The sequence below is a fragment of the Frieseomelitta varia genome, unplaced genomic scaffold, assembly GCF_011392965.1.
Source record: "Frieseomelitta varia isolate USP_RPSP 00005682 unplaced genomic scaffold, Fvar_1.2 scaffold_650, whole genome shotgun sequence".
Taxonomy (NCBI): domain Eukaryota; kingdom Metazoa; phylum Arthropoda; class Insecta; order Hymenoptera; family Apidae; genus Frieseomelitta; species Frieseomelitta varia.
In genome coordinates, this window is record NW_025110424.1 from 231,326 (window position 1) to 250,014 (window position 18,689).

Sequence of the window (18,689 nt, forward strand, 5' to 3'; positions counted from 1 at the left end):
TTAATTACCGTTGTACACATGTGTGAGCACATCTACTCACACAACTTATTACAATAACAACACAATGAATAATATAAGAACATCAAAATAATATTTATAAAAAATCTTTTAATTAATGTTTGTCTTTTACAAAATAAAAAGGATATAGGAGAACAGTAATAATACCAAATAGAATATATACACAACATTTGGTGTTTTTTTAACATATTAAAACTTAAAAATTTCATACATAAATTGTGCAATTTTTATTTTTAATAATAATGCGTTCGAGATTGATTGAAAGTGCTTTACAACTTAGAAATAATAAATCATTGTTAGAAAAGAGGTATGTTTAAATATATAATACTTCTTTTTTTTTGTACTACAACATTAAATTGTGTATACTAGAGAAGGCTAGGTAGATAATTTAAATATTTTAAAATTATAATAAAAACTTAATTGTTTTAGGCTTTCTTTTCCTCAAATATGTTCCGTTTTAAAATATAGTGCCAGTTCAGAGAAAAATAAAACAAAAAATGATGACGATGTTGATGATTATGATAAACCTTATAAATTTTCAACATCTAAAGCAGCAAAACTTTCTGCTAGATATACAAGTGCAGAAGCGAGAAATAAACCATTTTTTCAACCAACAATTATAGCTTTAAGCTTAGCTGTCTTTTTTATATACTTTGGTATCTTGAGGGAAGAAAATGATATCGATGAGGCTATGATAAAAAATATGGATCCGGCAGTCGTAGAACATATATATGGAAAACAGAAAAATGTAAAATAAAATTGAATTATATAATAGAATATAATGTAGTTGAAAATGTTTATTTAATAATTAAATATAACATGTATAAATAAATTCTTTATTAAATAAAACCATAAGTAAATATCTATAATGGATAAAGTAATTCACCCCATATTATATTATTTATTATTTTATTCCATTCTATTGGTGGATGACGATTAATTGTATCTGGTATACACTTGTCCCATGTATAATGCCATGATGCTATAACCATTGTCATTATTAATACTATTGGCCCTTCTGTTTTATACGAATGTACTTCAATATTAACGACACCTAGAATATATAAATTATATAATTTGTAAGTGATCCAATTATAAATCAATTGTAAATCAATAACATTTGCTTACTGCATGTGCTATAAGAATGGAATAACCACTTAAAAAATGCATATACAGGCATAACTTGAAAATAAAACTTCATTCTTGTCAACAAACCTCCAAAGCTAATTAATACCAATCTGAGCTGTAAAATGAACCTATTAATTATTAAATAACAATCATAGTCATAATCTATTATATATATATAATATAATTATTTATAATGTACCATAGTAAAAACTACATAATAAACCCAAGTTGTTGGCATAAGGAATAGCAGAATAGTAAACAATAAAGTTCCAACAAACAGCTGATCAGGTTGATATTGGCAAGAATCGATTCTTTCTCTCAATGGATTTTTCTTCTTACCCAAAAATAATCGAAACAAAGCAGTAATACCTCTCAACTGAATGTTGAAAAGCCTGTTGAAAAGATTAAGTTATTATCTGATCGCATTTTTGTAGTTTCTGTAACTTATGTATTTAATACCTTGCAGCATATACATAAATACAATAAGCATGAAAACTGACAAGTGCTAAAAGATCAGCTGCTATTGCTATTTGAAATGTAATGCCAAGCTTTCCAAATAATAGCAATACTTCAAATGTAAAATCCATCACAGGTTTCATAAATATTAAGAATGTCCACCACATATGTATATGGTATAAAAAAAATTTTCCAAGCATATTATTTAAGGCATGATTTAATTTTAAGCCAGCTGGTACACCCATTAGCCAATTGATTAAATCTTTCAGAAACGTTACTACCTTCTATAAAATAACATATGGTTACATTAAGTTTACTATTAATTTCACGTAATTTTTAATGTACATTACCTCCGCATTATCCAAAAGTATTTGAGATGGAGATATATATTCAAAGTTGTGCAACAACAATTGCAATACAGAAATTCCCAGTAACATGTCTATTATTAATGCAAAAACATAGTTGCCAGTTTTCAAAGTAAATCTTTTGTTCTTTATTACGGTGATTAACATCCATTTAACATTCTTCAACCATCCATTAACATGTAAGCCAAGAAAAGAATATTTTAAAACTGGTAGTAATTTGTTGGTAATTTTGGCAAGAAAAAGAACTGGATAAAAGTATACAAACATATGATACACAAGCAGTGTTTCCTTTATATAAGTACATTTTCCTTTTTTCTGTATTTCTCTTTCAACTTGCTTGTTTTGTATGATTTTCATTAACTCATAAAAGTGGTCTCCAGATATTGCTTTTTGAGCAAATAATTCTGTTTCTCTGAATACAGACTGATCATACACTGTAATGACTGTATGATAGTGTAAGGTGGAAATTTTTTTATTATTCACAATAATATTTTTCAAACTGTAGTCATAGATATTGTCTTTAGAGGAAAATGTAGGATGCAAGCACACATTAATCCAATCTAAATATTTCTTATCCACATATCCTCGTTTGTATTCTGTACCAAAGTAATATCCAATTATACTAACGCATTTAATTGTTTCTATATTGTCTACTTTACGTACACCGATGACATAAAACTTTTTTACTCCTGTATTATCATCATATATTACTTTACCAAACATGTATCCAGGCTTTTCTTTATAAAGTCTGTTTGGTAAGAAAATTAATACACTTTTCATTGCAGACTTTTCATTAGTATAGGGTACACTCATGTCTTTAATGAAAATATTGTTCTTATGCATTAATCATGTATGAATCTTTTAATACTTTATTCCACTTTTTCAAATGTTTTATTTATATCATCAGTTAATCTTCCATTATAATAATACAATCTCTTTCATTTTATTTTAAATTATAATCATTTTCAAATCGTGCATTGACGATATGTTGACAAGCGGTCAGCTGTTTCCGGTTTGCAAAAATACAGGTGGCTCGACAGGAATCTGTGAAAATCCCGGCTAATTAGTTTTAATTAAATAAGCAGTATTTGGATCGGCAGCACCGGAGTAAACAACTAACGTGTGATGAAGCTTTAGCGCGTGGTATCTTCTTCCTTTTAATTTCCTTTTGGTTTGGACGGATAATGTTGAAAGAAGAGGTTGAAGCGAGCAGGCCTAGAAATGGTGATAACTCGCACACGACTACACCGGACTCAGGAAGTAACGACGTGGCCAAAGAGTCGCATCAGAAGATCGCGATAAAAGAGAGACTAGCCAACAAGATGTTTTCATATGCCAGGAAAATCATTCGTTTTTTCCTTGCAATTATTTTTACCACCTTAGCTGCTCTTCATAGTTCGTAAGTTTTAGGTTATAACGATTTTCTAGTTAAAAATTTATTAACATTCATGTCATGTTGCTGTCGCACTGAAACGTGGCTTTACATTGTGATAATGTGCGGTAATTTGAAAGTACCGTATTGATAATAAAAGCATACTTCTGTCTGATAGTATTATGTATTTTTATTATTTTGTATGTTGTATTGTATAGTTATTATTTTTATTACAGTTCTCCCAAAGTATCAAAACCTCCATTAGCTAAACCATTCTTCAACCAAAGTTCAATCGTCTTGGATTTTTATAAAGGACATTTAGGAGCTATGATAGAAAGAGTTACGGAAGCAGACTTCAGTTTTGTTATGTATTATGCCCCGTGGGACGCAGAAAGCCAAGCCGTACGCCAAGAATTTGAAACAGTTGCTCAATATTATCATTCACAGGTACCAAATATATATTCACAAGTGCTTCTTTTAATCACATAACAAGACCAAGATATTTTTATGATTTTTAGATTTTTTTTGCTGCTATTAATTGCTGGCATCCAAATTCAGAATGTAAAGCTCAATATAACAAAATACAAAGCTATCCAGTGCTAATGCTTTATCCTTCGAGAGATTCTGGTATAGAATACAGAGGTATACGTACATGGCCATATATGATAAAATTTCTTAATACAGTTATGAATCCAATTGTTAGGATCACACATAAAGAACAATTAACAGATTTACGTGTGAATTATGATGTAAGTATAAATAAATGATTCATACAATCTACAATTAGACATATATTTTTATAAAGAGATGAATTGTTCGTTATTATCATTGCAGATTGTAGTAGTAGGTTATTTTAATTTCACTCGGTTAGATAAAACTCCTGGTTACAAAGAATTTTATAAGGCTGCTTTACGAACATTAGAAGAGGACCCTAATAGAGAATTGGCTTTTGCTATTGTTACTAGTGCACTATCTAGTGAAACGGACTATAATATTTATAAATTTCCATCTGCAAATTTATTTATGTGGAGCAAGTCTCTAGTAAGTACATAAAACAAAAGTCTTATACTTGAGTAATGGTAAATACATTGGATACATAAAGCAGAAACATTTGCATATATAGCACAATTAAATGAGTTTGAGAATTCAAATGTGTAGAGGTATCCAGAAGACTCTGAATGGACTTCCGAAAACATATTAAATTGGATTAGCAGCTTTATTCACCAACCAGTTCTGTGGCTGCAACCTCCTGGAGTAAAAGCACTAACATTAGCACCATATTTGAGAGAAGGGCCTGTGCTTTTTCTCTTCACTCCTCGTAATCCTTTGCATTCTGAAAATTATAATTTTAACCTGGTATGTAATATTATAGACTCAAACGCGAAACAATATATAATAACAATTACATTGATTTTTTAGATCAGAGAAATTGGACTACAATATTATAATTGTGCAGATAACATCTTAACTAAGGAGATAATTAATCGTCTCAGTTTCAAGCGTCGTACTGCTATTGCGAGGCATTCGGAGCAAAACAAATTTTGTGCGAAACTTTTGAAGGAAATTAGTAATCAAAGAAATGATTTCATTACCAGCACTTCAATCCAAAAATGGATTAACGATAGTTGCTGTGTTAATGTTGTAATGAACAAATGTTCTTTGTGTAAAAAGAATATATTCAGCAACGCAAACAAAAAAATGTCTATTTGTAAACTGAATAGTAATAAATTTAATCACGTTTGCGAAGGCGTTGATATTTTCAAAGTTTCAGCTACACATGATTCACAACAGAAATATGAAATTTGTTGTAATGAAGATCCTACTATAGTAAAATACGAAGACAACTTTAAATTTAAGAGGTATAAATGAAATTGATTGTAATTATTTCATCAGCTAATATATTTATTTTTTCAGTCAAAAATACAAAATATCGGCATTTATTACAAACGAAGAGGATGTACGATCTGCAAACGCAATAAAACAAGCACATTTAAGATCTGAGTGTAAAAGATGGATAATTGGAAACAGATATCATCAACCTATATTTCCGCGAGATAATCTCGAATATCCAAATATAAATTTAACAAAATCAGTGTGTACAATTAATAAAACATTGACATTAATAGCAATTGATAGTTTACATTATTTTTATTTCGCGGAAGGCCTGGGCATAGACCTTTTAAAAAGGAAAGATAAAACTGCTGTTGTTATATTAGATGTTGTTGTAAGTATTTGAATGTATTTTCTTATTGTCACATATAATAATTTGTTATTTTTTCTTTTAGCATGAAAGTCAATATGTCATGCAGGAAGATTTTAATCGATATACACTTATACAGTTTATAAATAATTATACTCAAGGTTTTTTACAACGTACATTACGTTCTAATAATTCGAGACGTTTTGTACAAAAATTTAAAACTAAAGTTAGTTGTAAAACGAAAAATGTACAAAATATATGCATACCAGAATTAACAACTGAAACATTCTTAGATACTATATTAGATCCAACGAAGGTAAATTAAGAGGGATAATAAACATGTTTTAAAGTTTATAAGAAAAGAGATAAAGTTATAAGATAAAAGAGATATTAAATTGAATGATTTTTTTTTTTAGGATGTGGTCATAATGTACCACTCTCCTTATTGTGCATTTTGTAGCGCAATATTTTATGTATACTTAACAGTAGCTCATTACTTACACAAAATGGATCATCTGTTATTTGTAAGAGTAGACGGTGATAATAATGATTTACCGTGGGAATATAATATGAATCGATTCCCATCCATTCTTTTTTTTCCTGCCAAAAGGTAAGTAGAATTGAATTGCTATTGGTATTGTATTCTTTAATAGTTTTCTTGTTTCTTTCATTTCAGAAAAGAGGATAGCACGGTGTATCCATTTTCTTTGTCAATTACAATACCGAATCTTGTGAATTTTATTTTAGCAAATTTGGACGAAGATTCGCATGTTGAAGCGCTTGTAAATATTTGTCAGTCTGGAGCCGGTATGATTCCAGATGCGTGTATCGCTCGAACTCGTTGGCTGTGTTTAGATATTATTCAACAATTGCTTCGAGATTATCGAAAATTAATAAGGCATATTGCTATACTAGGAAGAACAAGTGCCAGGAATAAAAGAAAAGTCATTTTACTAAAATTGGCACACATTAAAGATATACACTTAATATTGAGTTCCACTATCGACCTCAGAGAGGATCAATACAAAGTAAAACTCATCAGAAAAAAATATAGAAAATATTATAAAAATATTAGGTCACTTGAGTTAGATAGCAAAATAAATAGCAATCAAGTGGAAGATTTATATCAAGAACAAAATGTTCTCGAAAGGAAAATGATTAGAAGCGAATTGTGATATCGATTTAAAGATAGATATATTGCAATGAATGTTATTTTACCTAAGTTCTTTTATGACTTTGTACTAAATGTACAGTATATACCTCACAAACGGTTTTATTTTACGAATGTAAAATACATTCAGCTGAATTGTATGTATCATGCGCAAATGATATCACAACTTATTTAAATATTTTTGTGAATATGTATTAGGAAAATACTTATCACTTCAGTGCGAAAAAAAAACATTCCCCATTTAATGGTGCGAAAATATTATGGATGCAATTTTTGCTATGTACTTGTAAAAAATGTACATTCGTTATTTTTTATTTAAATTTTTATAAAAATTTTGCAAGGAAAAGATATTTATAACTATCGTTCAAACAAAGATAGTAACACATTGATAAGACTATTTTTTCCAGTGCATCATGATCCTATACAGGGAGTGTACGTACATTAGACTTACTCACCTTTCATTAATATTCATGATGTTTAATGTTAGACCAGAGAAGCAAAATGTATTATTGCAGATGTACAATAGCAAAGCACGTAAATTCTAACTTTCAGAATTTATTTTAAAATACAAGATATTTAGGCAATATTAAGTAAGTCCTATCTCTACATCAAAGTGAGATTATCAGTTTGAGTTTCTATTTGGTTCTATTGTGTGATTCGTGCATACATTTATTAAAAATGTATGTAACTTGTACATTTGTGTAAATATTGTTATACGTTATAAGAATAAAAACTATACATTGATATAAAAAAAATATAAAAAGATTATGAATAGAGAAAAAGAAGTGTAAAATAATTAATTACAATTATATAATGATTGCAACGAACAATTAAAATATTAATTCATATCATTTTGTAACTATTGTAACTCTGATTTTAATCGTATAAGACTTATTGGTGGCATAATGAATTCATAACAAAATTCAAAAAAATCTATATTTACTGTACCACGACCTTATATGTACGAAGATCGGATTAAAAGTGATAAAATAGCGTGGGCCGAAAGTGGTCGATGGGTCGCGTAATCTTGCGTTAGTCATTCTCTCCGTTTGCCTGATTTATTTATGGGTTGGGCTACTTATTCGATGTAATGAAATTCCTAGTAAAATGACGTGTGATAAGAAACTCGTTTTTTTCTAGCGATTTAATTGCTGATCTTTGATCAGTACACGGCATTGAATTGTCACTTGGGTTTTTGATCATTTCCAATAATGTTATGCGAATAGAATAATTTTAATGATTTTATATCATTTAATACGCTTCGTTAATAATAACGCAATACATTTTGTACAAGAAATAAATTTTCAAATCTTTTTTATTGTATATAAAAATGGATCGACAAACTTAATAAATGTATTTAAATCATTTTGCTGCTAATCATTGATTCGCATCTATAGCGCAAATCTATATCCTAAATTCATAATTCACGAAAGTACAGTTATATTTTACAAGGCGTATACAGACACGAAATAGAAATATTTCTTACGCGAATAAGATAAATAGTGTAATCTGAAAATTGGAACCTGAATCTTTTTTCTCGATTGCCACGACGAAAGAAGTCGGAAAAAAATCTGCGAAGGAGAAGGGCAGGACTGATAATCGTGTAATAAATGCGAATAACAAAGTTATTAGTTCTAATTATATATTCACAAGTATCAAGTACGTTTTCTTATTATTCATAAGATTAGTTAGTTATCTTGATAAATATAACTACTATAAAAAAAGACAAGATAGAGAGGGACAAGAAAGGGAACAAGAGATGGATTCGATCAGGTTCAGTCTGAGATTCCAGTGAAATTCGGTAACCTCGGAAATGTTCGTCAACGCCCCCTAGCGAGCAGGATCATAGAAAGGAAGTCGGAGAAACATTCGGTTTCCCTTGGTAGTTTCCCTTCTATGTGGAAACATAACTGTATGACCGTGTGTACTGTGCCGCTGACAATGAGCCGCGGCGGTGACTGTGATAAGTGATCGCGTACCCTTCCTTGTCGCTAAACGCGTAGTGGCAGTGGAGAAAGATAGTACGTCGGCCAAGAAAAGAGTCTACCTCTTGATGACTCGCGCTTTACGCAAGGCGCAACGTAGCCGGAGCTCACAATTATGTTCGATGTACCGCCCAAGTTCTACGAGCTGTGTCGCCTTTGTTTATCGTCGGACGGTGTCAAATTGTCCATATTCGAAGAGGAAGGCGCCCAGCGGAACTTCGCCGATAAGATACTGACGTGCCTCTCGATTACGGTGAGTCTCGTCTAGAGTTTTCACCGGGTCCTCGTGCCGAGACGAAGATAAATCAGACGCGACCATCTGTGGTCCTCGCACTCGTCGGTGTGTCTCCCTCTCTCCTACGCGCACTCCTATCCACTTTTCCTTCGTTTCGCTCGCTCTTCGCTTGCTCTCTCTCTGTATATTGTCTTCTATCTCTATTCAACCTCACTATCTCAAGGGTGCGTGTGTGTATGTGCGCGTGCCACGGGAGAAAGTTTGGCAAGAGATGTGTCCGCGAGATAAGCCGACTCACGGGGGATTTAAAATGGCAGTGATAAGCTGTGTGCTCCTCGCTGTTGTGCGGATCTCATGGTAGAGGGGAGCAACTCCTTATTTAGACGGCCTGTTATCAGGTTTCACACGCGGATTCCACGAGCCGCTGTCACATTTTATTCTATCCTATATATCTCTTCTCTGTCCACGTAATCCGCGATCTGTTTTCGCATATATACGGTACATACGGTCTCTTCTGGAGGAAAACTCCGTTTCCGTTCAACCTACTTAGAGAAAAAAGTCGCTCCTTTTATTCCTCCCTGAAGTTTATTTTGAATTTTCACCTAAACAGAAATTAAGATATGTTTTACGTGTTTATATGTAATTAAAAATGTAATAATGGTTAGCATTGCTTTCTATGTTAACTTCATTTTGTAATTGTTATTTGATCTTTTTTAGGAAGTATTAGAAATTAATTGAAGTTATACAAATGAGAATATTGTCATAAATATTATAGAAGTAGCTATAGACTTGTCGATCAAAAAAAAACCAATGACACAATTGCGTTTTATTCAGGTAAAAGATGGGGATTCTTTGCCACCAAACATCTGTCACCGATGCGTATACAAGTTGGATGTACTGCACAACTTTCGTGAAGTGTCACACAAATCTGATGTCATACTCAAACAGTACCTGGATTATGCCAAGCAGTTATCATCACACGATGATCAGGTAGTTATTAAATATATTTTTTTGAATGCCATGGATAAAGAGATATTATTGACATAAATCAGATTATACAATATGAATCACATCATTTTCCAGTTAAAAGAATAAGACAATTTAACACAGTAGCACCAATGAGCAGTCATTCCATTCTAAGTAATGATGCAACTGAAAACATGCAATATGTGATTGTAGATAAGAATGTGCTTTGGCACATGTACATTCCACATATTGTAAACATACATTTAATACATACAGGATATTTATATGCCTTTGTGCCTATCAGTAATTATGTAAGACACTTCAAGGTTTCCTTTAATGCAGTCACCTTTAACCTGATTAATTTGATAGTGATTACAGAATAGAAAAATTTATGCACATAGCTAATTATTTTTTTGTGAGTGTATTCTGATCAGGTACAAAGTACAAATGTGAAAATATTTTTAATTCGTTCTAATAGATGAAAATTTATGCTGAAGTCAATAAATGTTTGCTCAGTATAATTTTAATAAAAATGACATATGAATGTATTAAATATTATAGTCTTCTTTTTATAGATATTTTTAAATACATTTTTTATTTGTATATTTTATTTAAACAATTCTAATGAATAGTAATTTGTTTTGTTTCAGAAGAAATCTTTCTCCACTGCCAAAGTAGCAGGTTTAAATCCTCTACAGTCATTTCTCCAATTGAACAAAACATTGTTCAATGAGGAGCCTAATTCTCCGGCCAGCATTAATCAAAACGTTATACCTCAGACTCAAACACATCATTTGGAGTTGTGCACCAATGACATGCCTGAACATGATAATATTAAGTGTGGACCAGAAGATGACACGTGTTCAAATAGCTCTGATCCAGACAGATTAGAAATAGAAGATCGAGATGAGCAGGATACTGAGGGGGAAGAAAATGGTTATGATATGACTATTAACAAGAGAATAAAAGTAGAAACAAACTATGAAGAATCAAAAACAAGTACCCCTAATCGGAGTCCAGTAAATAGAATGGATACACCAGAAAGCAACTGTTCAGATACAAATATTGATCAAGAAACAACAAAATTATGGCAAGCATTAGCAAAGTAAGTACAAAATTTTAAATTTGTTTGTAAGGAAGTTTATTTCATAGAGTATGAGAGCATAAATCTACATTGTATAGCAGTTTCTGTTTGTGTGTACTTATTTATTTAATACGTATGTTCACTTAATCAATTTAATGTATAATGTAAATAGATAATGTAAAGTTTACATTATCACATTACACTGTACTTCACAGTTTATATTATTCTTTGTTAAGATTGTAAATATAGTCTTGTGCTTAACATATTTACCTTTGGACTTTCAAAATAATTACTGTTTGCAGTAACTTTTTCGTCTAGAAATTAGAGTATCTTTAAAGATAATACTTGACTAACTACTGATATATTACATCTGTATCTACTTATATTATTAGATTTGAAACGATATAATCTTTGTGTTTGTTTTCAGCAACAGGAGTTTAGAGATTACCAGGACAAATGGTGATAAATTAAATAATGGTTTTACTGGTGAAGCGACTAATTTACTGCGTTCCTTGATCAACAACAGACAAATTGGTATTACGCCGATTGATGCGGACAGAGTATCACCCCAGATTAGGTTTTATAGGGACACCCAAGGGACAACAATCGAACGTACCATACCTGATTGTTCTGTACTCGGCAATCGTACTAATATCTCCTGTATAGAAAACAAGGTTCGTGAATTTTAAAATAATATTTGAATATTTCAATAATATAAATCGTAGCTATCATGTTCAGATTGAGTGCGTTCTAAAATGTCATTAAAAACTTCTGCCAAATTCTCGCTAAGATTTTTCAAATATATTTTGGATATTTTTAAAATATATAACGTTAATATAGAAATAGTAATAAAAGTTGAAATTCTCTTTTTTCGAAATTATACCTTTTTAACAAAATTCTGAGATTTATAGAAAAATGGAAAATCTTTACTTTCTTTGTTATTCATACTCCTTTGACCTCTAAATCTTCCTGCAAATAAAAGTTTTTCCATGAGAAGTCCTTGCAGTTTGTTCAATGCAAATACTAGAAAAGAACTGCAGGTATAAAAAAGAAGATAGGTCAGGTGACCCTTGGGTGTCAAGGGATCCCTTTGGAACCTATTCAGGTCCCATCTGCTTGCAGGTAAGAAATGTAGTAGGCCTTGTAGATAATAGATAACTGAGAAGTCTTTGTGATAGTCTATAAGCGCTAAGTCCACCATGTCAAGCTGCTGTTAACAGATGTTCAGATAAGTTGGGTTTCTACAGATTTTTAAATGCGTCTTGTTCCGAGGAATTTTTCAATTTCTTCCGGTATGAAACAGGATTGTACTATCCTTTGTACTATTTTCCATTTTATTGGCTTTATTTATGGTTTTATTCCGATAATGGATACTCGGAGAAAATTATTTTTGTTCGTTGGCAAATTATCTATATCAAGAGAATTTCGAACTACAAATGCGAAATTAAAATAATTACTGAATGAATTAAAAATGTAATATAGTAGATATGTAATAATTTCTTTATTAATCTATAGGGTACATCTGTGGATAGCAATCCGTCGAGTCCTGCCAGTGTTGGTCGAAAAGAGACCAAAGGTCGTAGAAAACAAAGCTATCCTAGTAAAGCTCCAATGAGTCCAGATGTTAATTATCAACACGAGTCTAACGAAGAACAAGCACAAGATTTTACAGCATGGTCAAATAAAATAAAAGTGAAGGTATGATCGGAAATTCATTATGTAAAACAAAATATATTTGTCATGATTATGTCATAATATTTGTTGATTATTTGTGTAGGTAGAGGATCAGAAACAACAATTTGATCAACATAGTGGTAATATGACAAAAAAAGTAGATATGTCGTGTACAAATTGTGGCACTATGACCACAACAATTTGGAGAAGGAATATGAAGGGGGAAATGGTTTGCAACGCTTGTGGACTCTATTATAAACTTCACGGGGTAAATCGTCCAGTTACTATGAGAAGGGATACGATACATACACGCAGACGTAGACCCAAAGGCGAGAAACCAACGAGGCATAGAAGTAGGCTTTACATACATATCATAACGTTTTCAAATATTTTGTTTCTTTTTCAATATAACTTTTTTTTTTTTTTTTTTTAAGAAAAAGGTGACTTAATTTTGGCACCACAGTCAGAACAAATGGATGCAGAAAGTGCAGACATGTTAGCAGCGCTTCGGCGACAAATTCAACCCCACTTAATGATGGCTGCACTAACGCCACCGCATATACCCGGTGGCCATCCACCAACCCCAACCGCTCAACTCAATTACCCTCTTCCCTTACCTAGTTATATGATGCACGTAAGTATCATTCAACGATCAGTGATTGTATAACAGTTTTACACTTTTGTTGCATTTTTTTAATATTTATATATTGTAACAGCATGTGAAGGCAGAAGGGCGAGAACAATGTCATTTATCTACAGAAACAGAAGAAACAGAGGAAGGAGATGCAGAGAATGTTTCAGACGTACCATTAAACTTAGTTGCGACATCGTTATCCGAAGTGGCACATTGAAAACCCGACCAGCTTCAGAACGACTTCTATCTGTATAGGTATATACATATAAGTCGTTATATATAACAAGGAATCTCTAGACAGAACAGTCTGTCCGGCGATACACAGGGTTTAAAAGACGAGATTGTTCTTCTCCTTTCAGTCATTCACTGACTCTCGTCCATAATCCTCTTTTTTGGATTGTTTTCTCCTTTATTTCCCTCTCTTCCCACGGTCTCGAAAAATTTGAGATGGTAGAATATTGGGATGTGTATTTATCCCTTGAGCTACCAAGCCCGTGGTGCAGAGCGCACGAAGGAACGATGATATTAAGTACGCAGTATTAATTACGTGGTTATTCAAAATATGTACATATATAATATACACGAATACGAAGAATATTTTTATACAAAATTTTCTACGCTTGCAGCTATGGAGAGCGACGGGCGATCGTTGTACATACACGCGCAAATTGTTCTTTCGGTGTCGCACGTATTTTACGCGTTAAAAAAGAATGGTGGTAGTTGTCTGTTTTTTTAGTGACGTAAGAAATTTAATCACCAGTGAAAGTTTTTAGAACGGTGCTAGATTACTGTTCGGGAAGGCTTAGAAATAAAGAAGAAGAAGCAAAAAATGATCTGTCACTAAAAAATTAGTGAACAAAATTTAACCGTTTTGTTCCACGGGCTTTTAGCTGTCAGTGATGTTACAATCATAATAGTCTCGTTGTTTTGCGAAATATTTAATCTAAAAAAAAAAACAAACGTCTCAGCTAAACTTAATTAGTAAACAAAACCTATTTTTTAATTTGTTTTAATAACGAGTGGAATCTTATTATTCACTAAAAAAATGGAAAAAAAATGAATGGAACAGAAAAACGGTTGCACAATGTGACAAATTAAAGAGAAAAACATTCGATACATATTCTGTAATTTGAGCGCCGTCAAATTACATTTTTGCCAGTATCATCTTTAAATATCATATTCTAGTGGCCTTTCAGTGATTCATCTCTTTTCTCTTCCTTTTTTTAGCTCTTATTGCAGTAAGTGCAGATAATTTAATTACGAATCTTAATTTAGATGACGTAGATACTTTTTTACATGAGCACGAAACTGCCGGTGTAAACACTCGGTTTTAAATACTCTTTCTACCATTTACGTATTCTTCCTTCCTTTTTCTCTATGTGTTGACAAGCTTCTCGACTGTTTATACAGTTGCCAAGAATTTGTACTTAATAGGCAAAGCAGCACACCACCATATAAGCTAAGACTCCGAAAGCAATAAAAACGCGATGGTACGTAGGATAGATTGTCGTCATACAATACTCGTTTGCGTGCTCTCTCGACGACAATTTGAATATACATGAATTTCAGGAACTAATACTTAGATAACATTCATTTATACCAGACGTTAAAAGTAACAAATTTTATTGCTCCACAGTTGCTGTAGGTATTCCACAATTTCCCTTTAAATTTCTTCCTTAACTCTATCTATTTCATTTTATTTTCATATTGTAAAAGAAGAAAACAAAGAAAATGTTGATGATATTTTGATGTAGATAAACAAAATTACTTGTTTTCCTAAGGGTTATCACTGATCTATATTTTCCAGAATGTACAGATCACACATTAATAAAGAGGTATTAAGCAACATTAAATATCACTTAATACAATGGCCAGTGCATCTACTCATGTATTGTTATATCTAACATTGTATACCTAAACAACTTTGCCAAAAATAGATTTAGTCTATGTAACATAGAATATAGTTAAGGGCATACGATAAAAATTAATGTTTTATCTTTCTCTTTTACAAACCTCATATACAGCATTTACATATTTCTCCTTTATTTTTCTCTCTCTTCTTACAGCTCTTCTTATCAGTGATATCTCTTGGCATACATTGCTTTACAGAGCTTTTAAATTCACTTACAGTAATTGGTGGAGCAACTTAGTTTTAGTCGTTATCAAAGGAGCCTTATGAACTCACTTGTGTGTATAGATATATATGTATATATACATATATATATACATTGTATATAAATACAACAAATATTTATAAATATATTGATAAATACAACAAATATATTTATAAATACAACAAATATTTATATACAATATATTTATATATATATATATATATATATTTACACACGACATACACACATTACACATAAACTTACATACATAAGTACTACATACATACATAAATACAGTGTTCTACGCTACTATACGAATATGAATGGTACCACAAATCAGTGTTATTCCCTTTCTTTTTTTAAATTTTTATCTAATAAAATTTTTTGGAATTTTCAATGAAAATCTAGACATATTTAATACATAACAAAAGCTAACTTATTTTGAAGCTATTGTTATATTCCTTTATATCTTTTATATATGAATGGCATTGAAAACATGGCATCACGAGTATTGGAGAATATACTGATGATGTAATTTCACATTAGTTGCAATCTGAATAACAGATTGCTAAACTTTTCTCTTGTACGTTGAAATGATCCTTCCATTTAGTACATATTCGTATACTTCCTCTTTTACAAAATGATTAAGAGGTAACATATCTTTTAAATAAGTTTCAACAAGTGTATATTCTATGTATTTTATTTACTTTTATTGTAAAACGAATTTGTAAATATCTTTCAAAATTTGAATGTCTTATTTGCAGTCATCATTGCGTATTGTTTGATTGTGAATTTTCATATTTCAGATAAAAAAAACTGTTATTTTTAAGTGGTATATTATACTTATTTAAAAGATACGTGATACATATTTAGAGTTACACGCATTACTAACGGATGAAATCGAAAATGAATTAAAATACATACTACGAGTTTGACTTCTTCTGGTCAGGTTATAAAACGCCAGTTTTTAAAAGTTTTATTAACAGAACACTGTAAAATACCATTCTTTTAAGTGTACCATACGTGAGAAGAATGAACTTATTTATGAAATAATATTGATTTTTTAAAAAGTGAAAGCAATGGACAGTTATTTTGTTAGGCATTTTTTTTCTCTCAGTTATAAATATTTGGCTCGCGGTAGCTTGTTAAATAACAAAAACGGTATAACTATTATTATTATCCTTATATTTTTTATTATTATTATTATTATCATTATTATTATTATTACCATTGTAGTCGCGTAAGTAGAATTAGGTTTGAGCTCTCTACTAATTCTGAAGCTAGAGCATATTTTTTATAATTATTAGAATTGAGAAATCGAGTATTGCTATTATATATATTTATATACAAAACATACATACGCGCGCGCCCCCCACACACACAAACACACACACACACACAATTAATATATCGATTTCATTAAATGTTAACGATATAACGATCTTTTTTAAATAAGATTTAGTTGCAAAAGCGCCACTCGTCACGGTTCGTTTTTTTTTTTTTTTTTTTTTTTTTACAATGAGAACGAAAGAAAAAAAAAGCTGAGGCTTCTTATAGATTTTTTTTTTTTTATGTATCAGTATTCTACGCGTTTGATTTTAGCTGTTAAGAGTTTTAACCATCACTACTTAAAGAAATCCCCGACGGCGAGATTTGTCTTACTTAATTATTAAATTATTTAGTTATCTTCCCTCCTGTGTCCCTATTGTGCCCTTATTACCCATATTTCCCCCCCGTCCTTTTCCTTCATCCTTGTTTTGTACGTCTATTTTTACATAAGCGACCATCCCCTAAGTAATTATTTAAACTATAATTTATTGTACTCACCGTTTTTTGCACCAACGTTTATGTAAGACATCTTTTTTTCTTTTTTGGCAACGACTGGCTTAATTTATTGTTTCTACGTTGTACTTTATACGAGTTTCGCTCTCTTTTTTTCCTTTTTCTTTCTTTCTTTTTTTTCTCTCTCTCTTTCTTTTCCTTTATTTTGTAAAAAAAAAAAAAGAGAAACAAAACATTTACACACATCAGTTGATAATGATCAGGCAGTATGCATATGGTCATTTCCCTCATTTTCTGCGAGACACGCTCGGTTTTTATGCGGTACGAGACGCGGACGGTCAATGCTTTAGGTGCCTTCGCCTGGAGATTTTGTTGAATACAGATACGCGTACATCTACGACGCCGTTTATTGTAACTAGTAGTTCTCTGTTTTCGATCCACTCGCTTCCCTTTTCGTCTTGACGAAACACGTGTGCCTCTACAATTAATATTACTAATATTTCTTCAATTTCAAATCGCTTATTAACGGGTACAAAAGAAGGAAAAAAAAAGAAAAATGGTCAATGACGATCTGATTATGCAAACTGTCCCAAATTTAAATGTCAGAACTTCGAGAATGCGTGGAACGTCGATAAACACCCCCCCCCCCCCCCAAAAAAAAAGAAATCCTTTAGAAATTTGCTCGGTCTTGTTTGACAAAAAAGCTTTGGAACGAGAACGTTTTTCTTTCGCTTTTCTCCAAAATGGAGCGAGAAAGAGCAAATCTCTCAAAGAACATTTTTTCTCAGTTTATCAATCGCCTTCCTGTTTTTGAAGTTTTTGATATTTAAATTTGGAACATTCTGTATACTGTGTATGTAACTATGTACAGTGTTTGGTAATTAATTACCAAAATGACGAGCAGGAACGAGATCAAAGCGGTGGATCGAGAATAGACGAGATCAATTCGAAGTGCTTCGTCGTCACGTGCAGATCTTCGATAAAACAAAAGTAACTTATTTAAAAAGAAAAAAGAAAAAAATCGTGGCTACGAGGCATTTCGTGTCTACAATGAACAAGTGTATACGAAAAAAAGTCTCGAGGATAAGAAACAAAAATGAAATGAGACAAAGAAATGCATAATTGTACATGACAGATAGAGAGCAAGAGAGAGTAAGAGTGAGAATGTATAGTGTGTATGTATGCGTGAGAGAGAGAGAGAGAGAGAGGGTGGGGTGGAGGGGGGTGGAGAAAGAAAAGGTATTTACACGGAACGACGAAGAAAAATAAAATAAATGAGGGGTGAATCGTCAATCGTCTCTCTGCGGCTTGAGAAGTAATTAATTATTAACTCGCAGCACTGTTCCGTCCGTTTGCGCGACCGTGAACTTTTTGATTTCACCGAGTTTCCCTCGTTGAGATCCTAAGTCATACATAAGTACATACATGTACACACGTTGCACGTGTAGGCACGCATTAAAGGCGTACATAATTTACATTGTACGTACTTTAATGCATAAGCGAAA

General features: G+C 31.7%; 4 protein-coding genes and 1 long non-coding RNA gene across 8 annotated transcripts; 3 read left to right on the forward strand and 2 right to left on the reverse strand.

Annotated features, from left to right (window-relative positions):
- Positions 1 to 57: 57 nt before the first annotated feature.
- Positions 58 to 815, forward strand: LOC122534948. The gene is made up of 2 exons (XM_043666055.1): positions 58 to 325; positions 448 to 815. The coding sequence occupies exons 1-2, from the start codon at positions 261 to 263 to the stop codon at positions 773 to 775; spliced, it is 393 nt and encodes a 130-aa protein (XP_043521990.1). The 5' UTR covers positions 58 to 260; the 3' UTR covers positions 776 to 815.
- LOC122534941 (phosphatidylinositol N-acetylglucosaminyltransferase subunit Q) lies at positions 801 to 2,983 on the reverse strand. Of its 2 annotated transcripts, none has more exons than XM_043666045.1 (5): positions 1,953 to 2,983; positions 1,606 to 1,886; positions 1,346 to 1,538; positions 1,147 to 1,261; positions 801 to 1,072 (listed from the first exon to the last, which is right to left on the reverse strand). In XM_043666045.1, the coding sequence occupies exons 1-5, from the start codon at positions 2,808 to 2,810 to the stop codon at positions 882 to 884; spliced, it is 1,638 nt and encodes a 545-aa protein (XP_043521980.1). In that variant the 5' UTR covers positions 2,811 to 2,983; the 3' UTR covers positions 801 to 881. The 2 variants fall into 2 exon arrangements, 1 of the variants encoding a protein (XP_043521980.1); XR_006308019.1 differs by having other exon boundaries at positions 904 to 1,072; positions 1,147 to 1,274; positions 1,953 to 2,966.
- A 168-nt stretch (positions 2,984 to 3,151) lies between these two features.
- Positions 3,152 to 7,633, forward strand: LOC122534938 (thioredoxin domain-containing protein 11). The gene is made up of 10 exons (XM_043666041.1): positions 3,152 to 3,366; positions 3,576 to 3,786; positions 3,858 to 4,088; positions 4,174 to 4,380; positions 4,498 to 4,695; positions 4,759 to 5,198; positions 5,254 to 5,563; positions 5,625 to 5,855; positions 5,956 to 6,149; positions 6,216 to 7,633. The coding sequence occupies exons 1-10, from the start codon at positions 3,152 to 3,154 to the stop codon at positions 6,712 to 6,714; spliced, it is 2,736 nt and encodes a 911-aa protein (XP_043521976.1). The 3' UTR covers positions 6,715 to 7,633.
- A 701-nt stretch (positions 7,634 to 8,334) lies between these two features.
- LOC122534949 lies at positions 8,335 to 10,151 on the reverse strand. Its single transcript, XR_006308022.1, has 2 exons — positions 9,882 to 10,151; positions 8,335 to 9,532 (listed from the first exon to the last, which is right to left on the reverse strand). It is a non-coding gene; the product is annotated as an uncharacterized LOC122534949 (long non-coding RNA).
- Positions 8,811 to 14,389, forward strand: LOC122534939. 3 transcript variants are annotated; one of them, XM_043666042.1, is made up of 8 exons: positions 8,811 to 8,948; positions 9,765 to 9,920; positions 10,547 to 11,001; positions 11,408 to 11,654; positions 12,496 to 12,678; positions 12,758 to 13,007; positions 13,089 to 13,288; positions 13,371 to 14,389. In XM_043666042.1, the coding sequence occupies exons 1-8, from the start codon at positions 8,811 to 8,813 to the stop codon at positions 13,503 to 13,505; spliced, it is 1,764 nt and encodes a 587-aa protein (XP_043521977.1). In that variant the 3' UTR covers positions 13,506 to 14,389. The 3 variants fall into 3 exon arrangements, with proteins under 3 accessions (XP_043521977.1, XP_043521978.1, XP_043521979.1); XM_043666043.1 differs by having other exon boundaries at positions 10,550 to 11,001; XM_043666044.1 differs by lacking the exon at positions 8,811 to 8,948 and adding an exon at positions 9,448 to 9,559.
- The last annotated feature ends 4,300 nt before the right edge of the window (positions 14,390 to 18,689 follow it).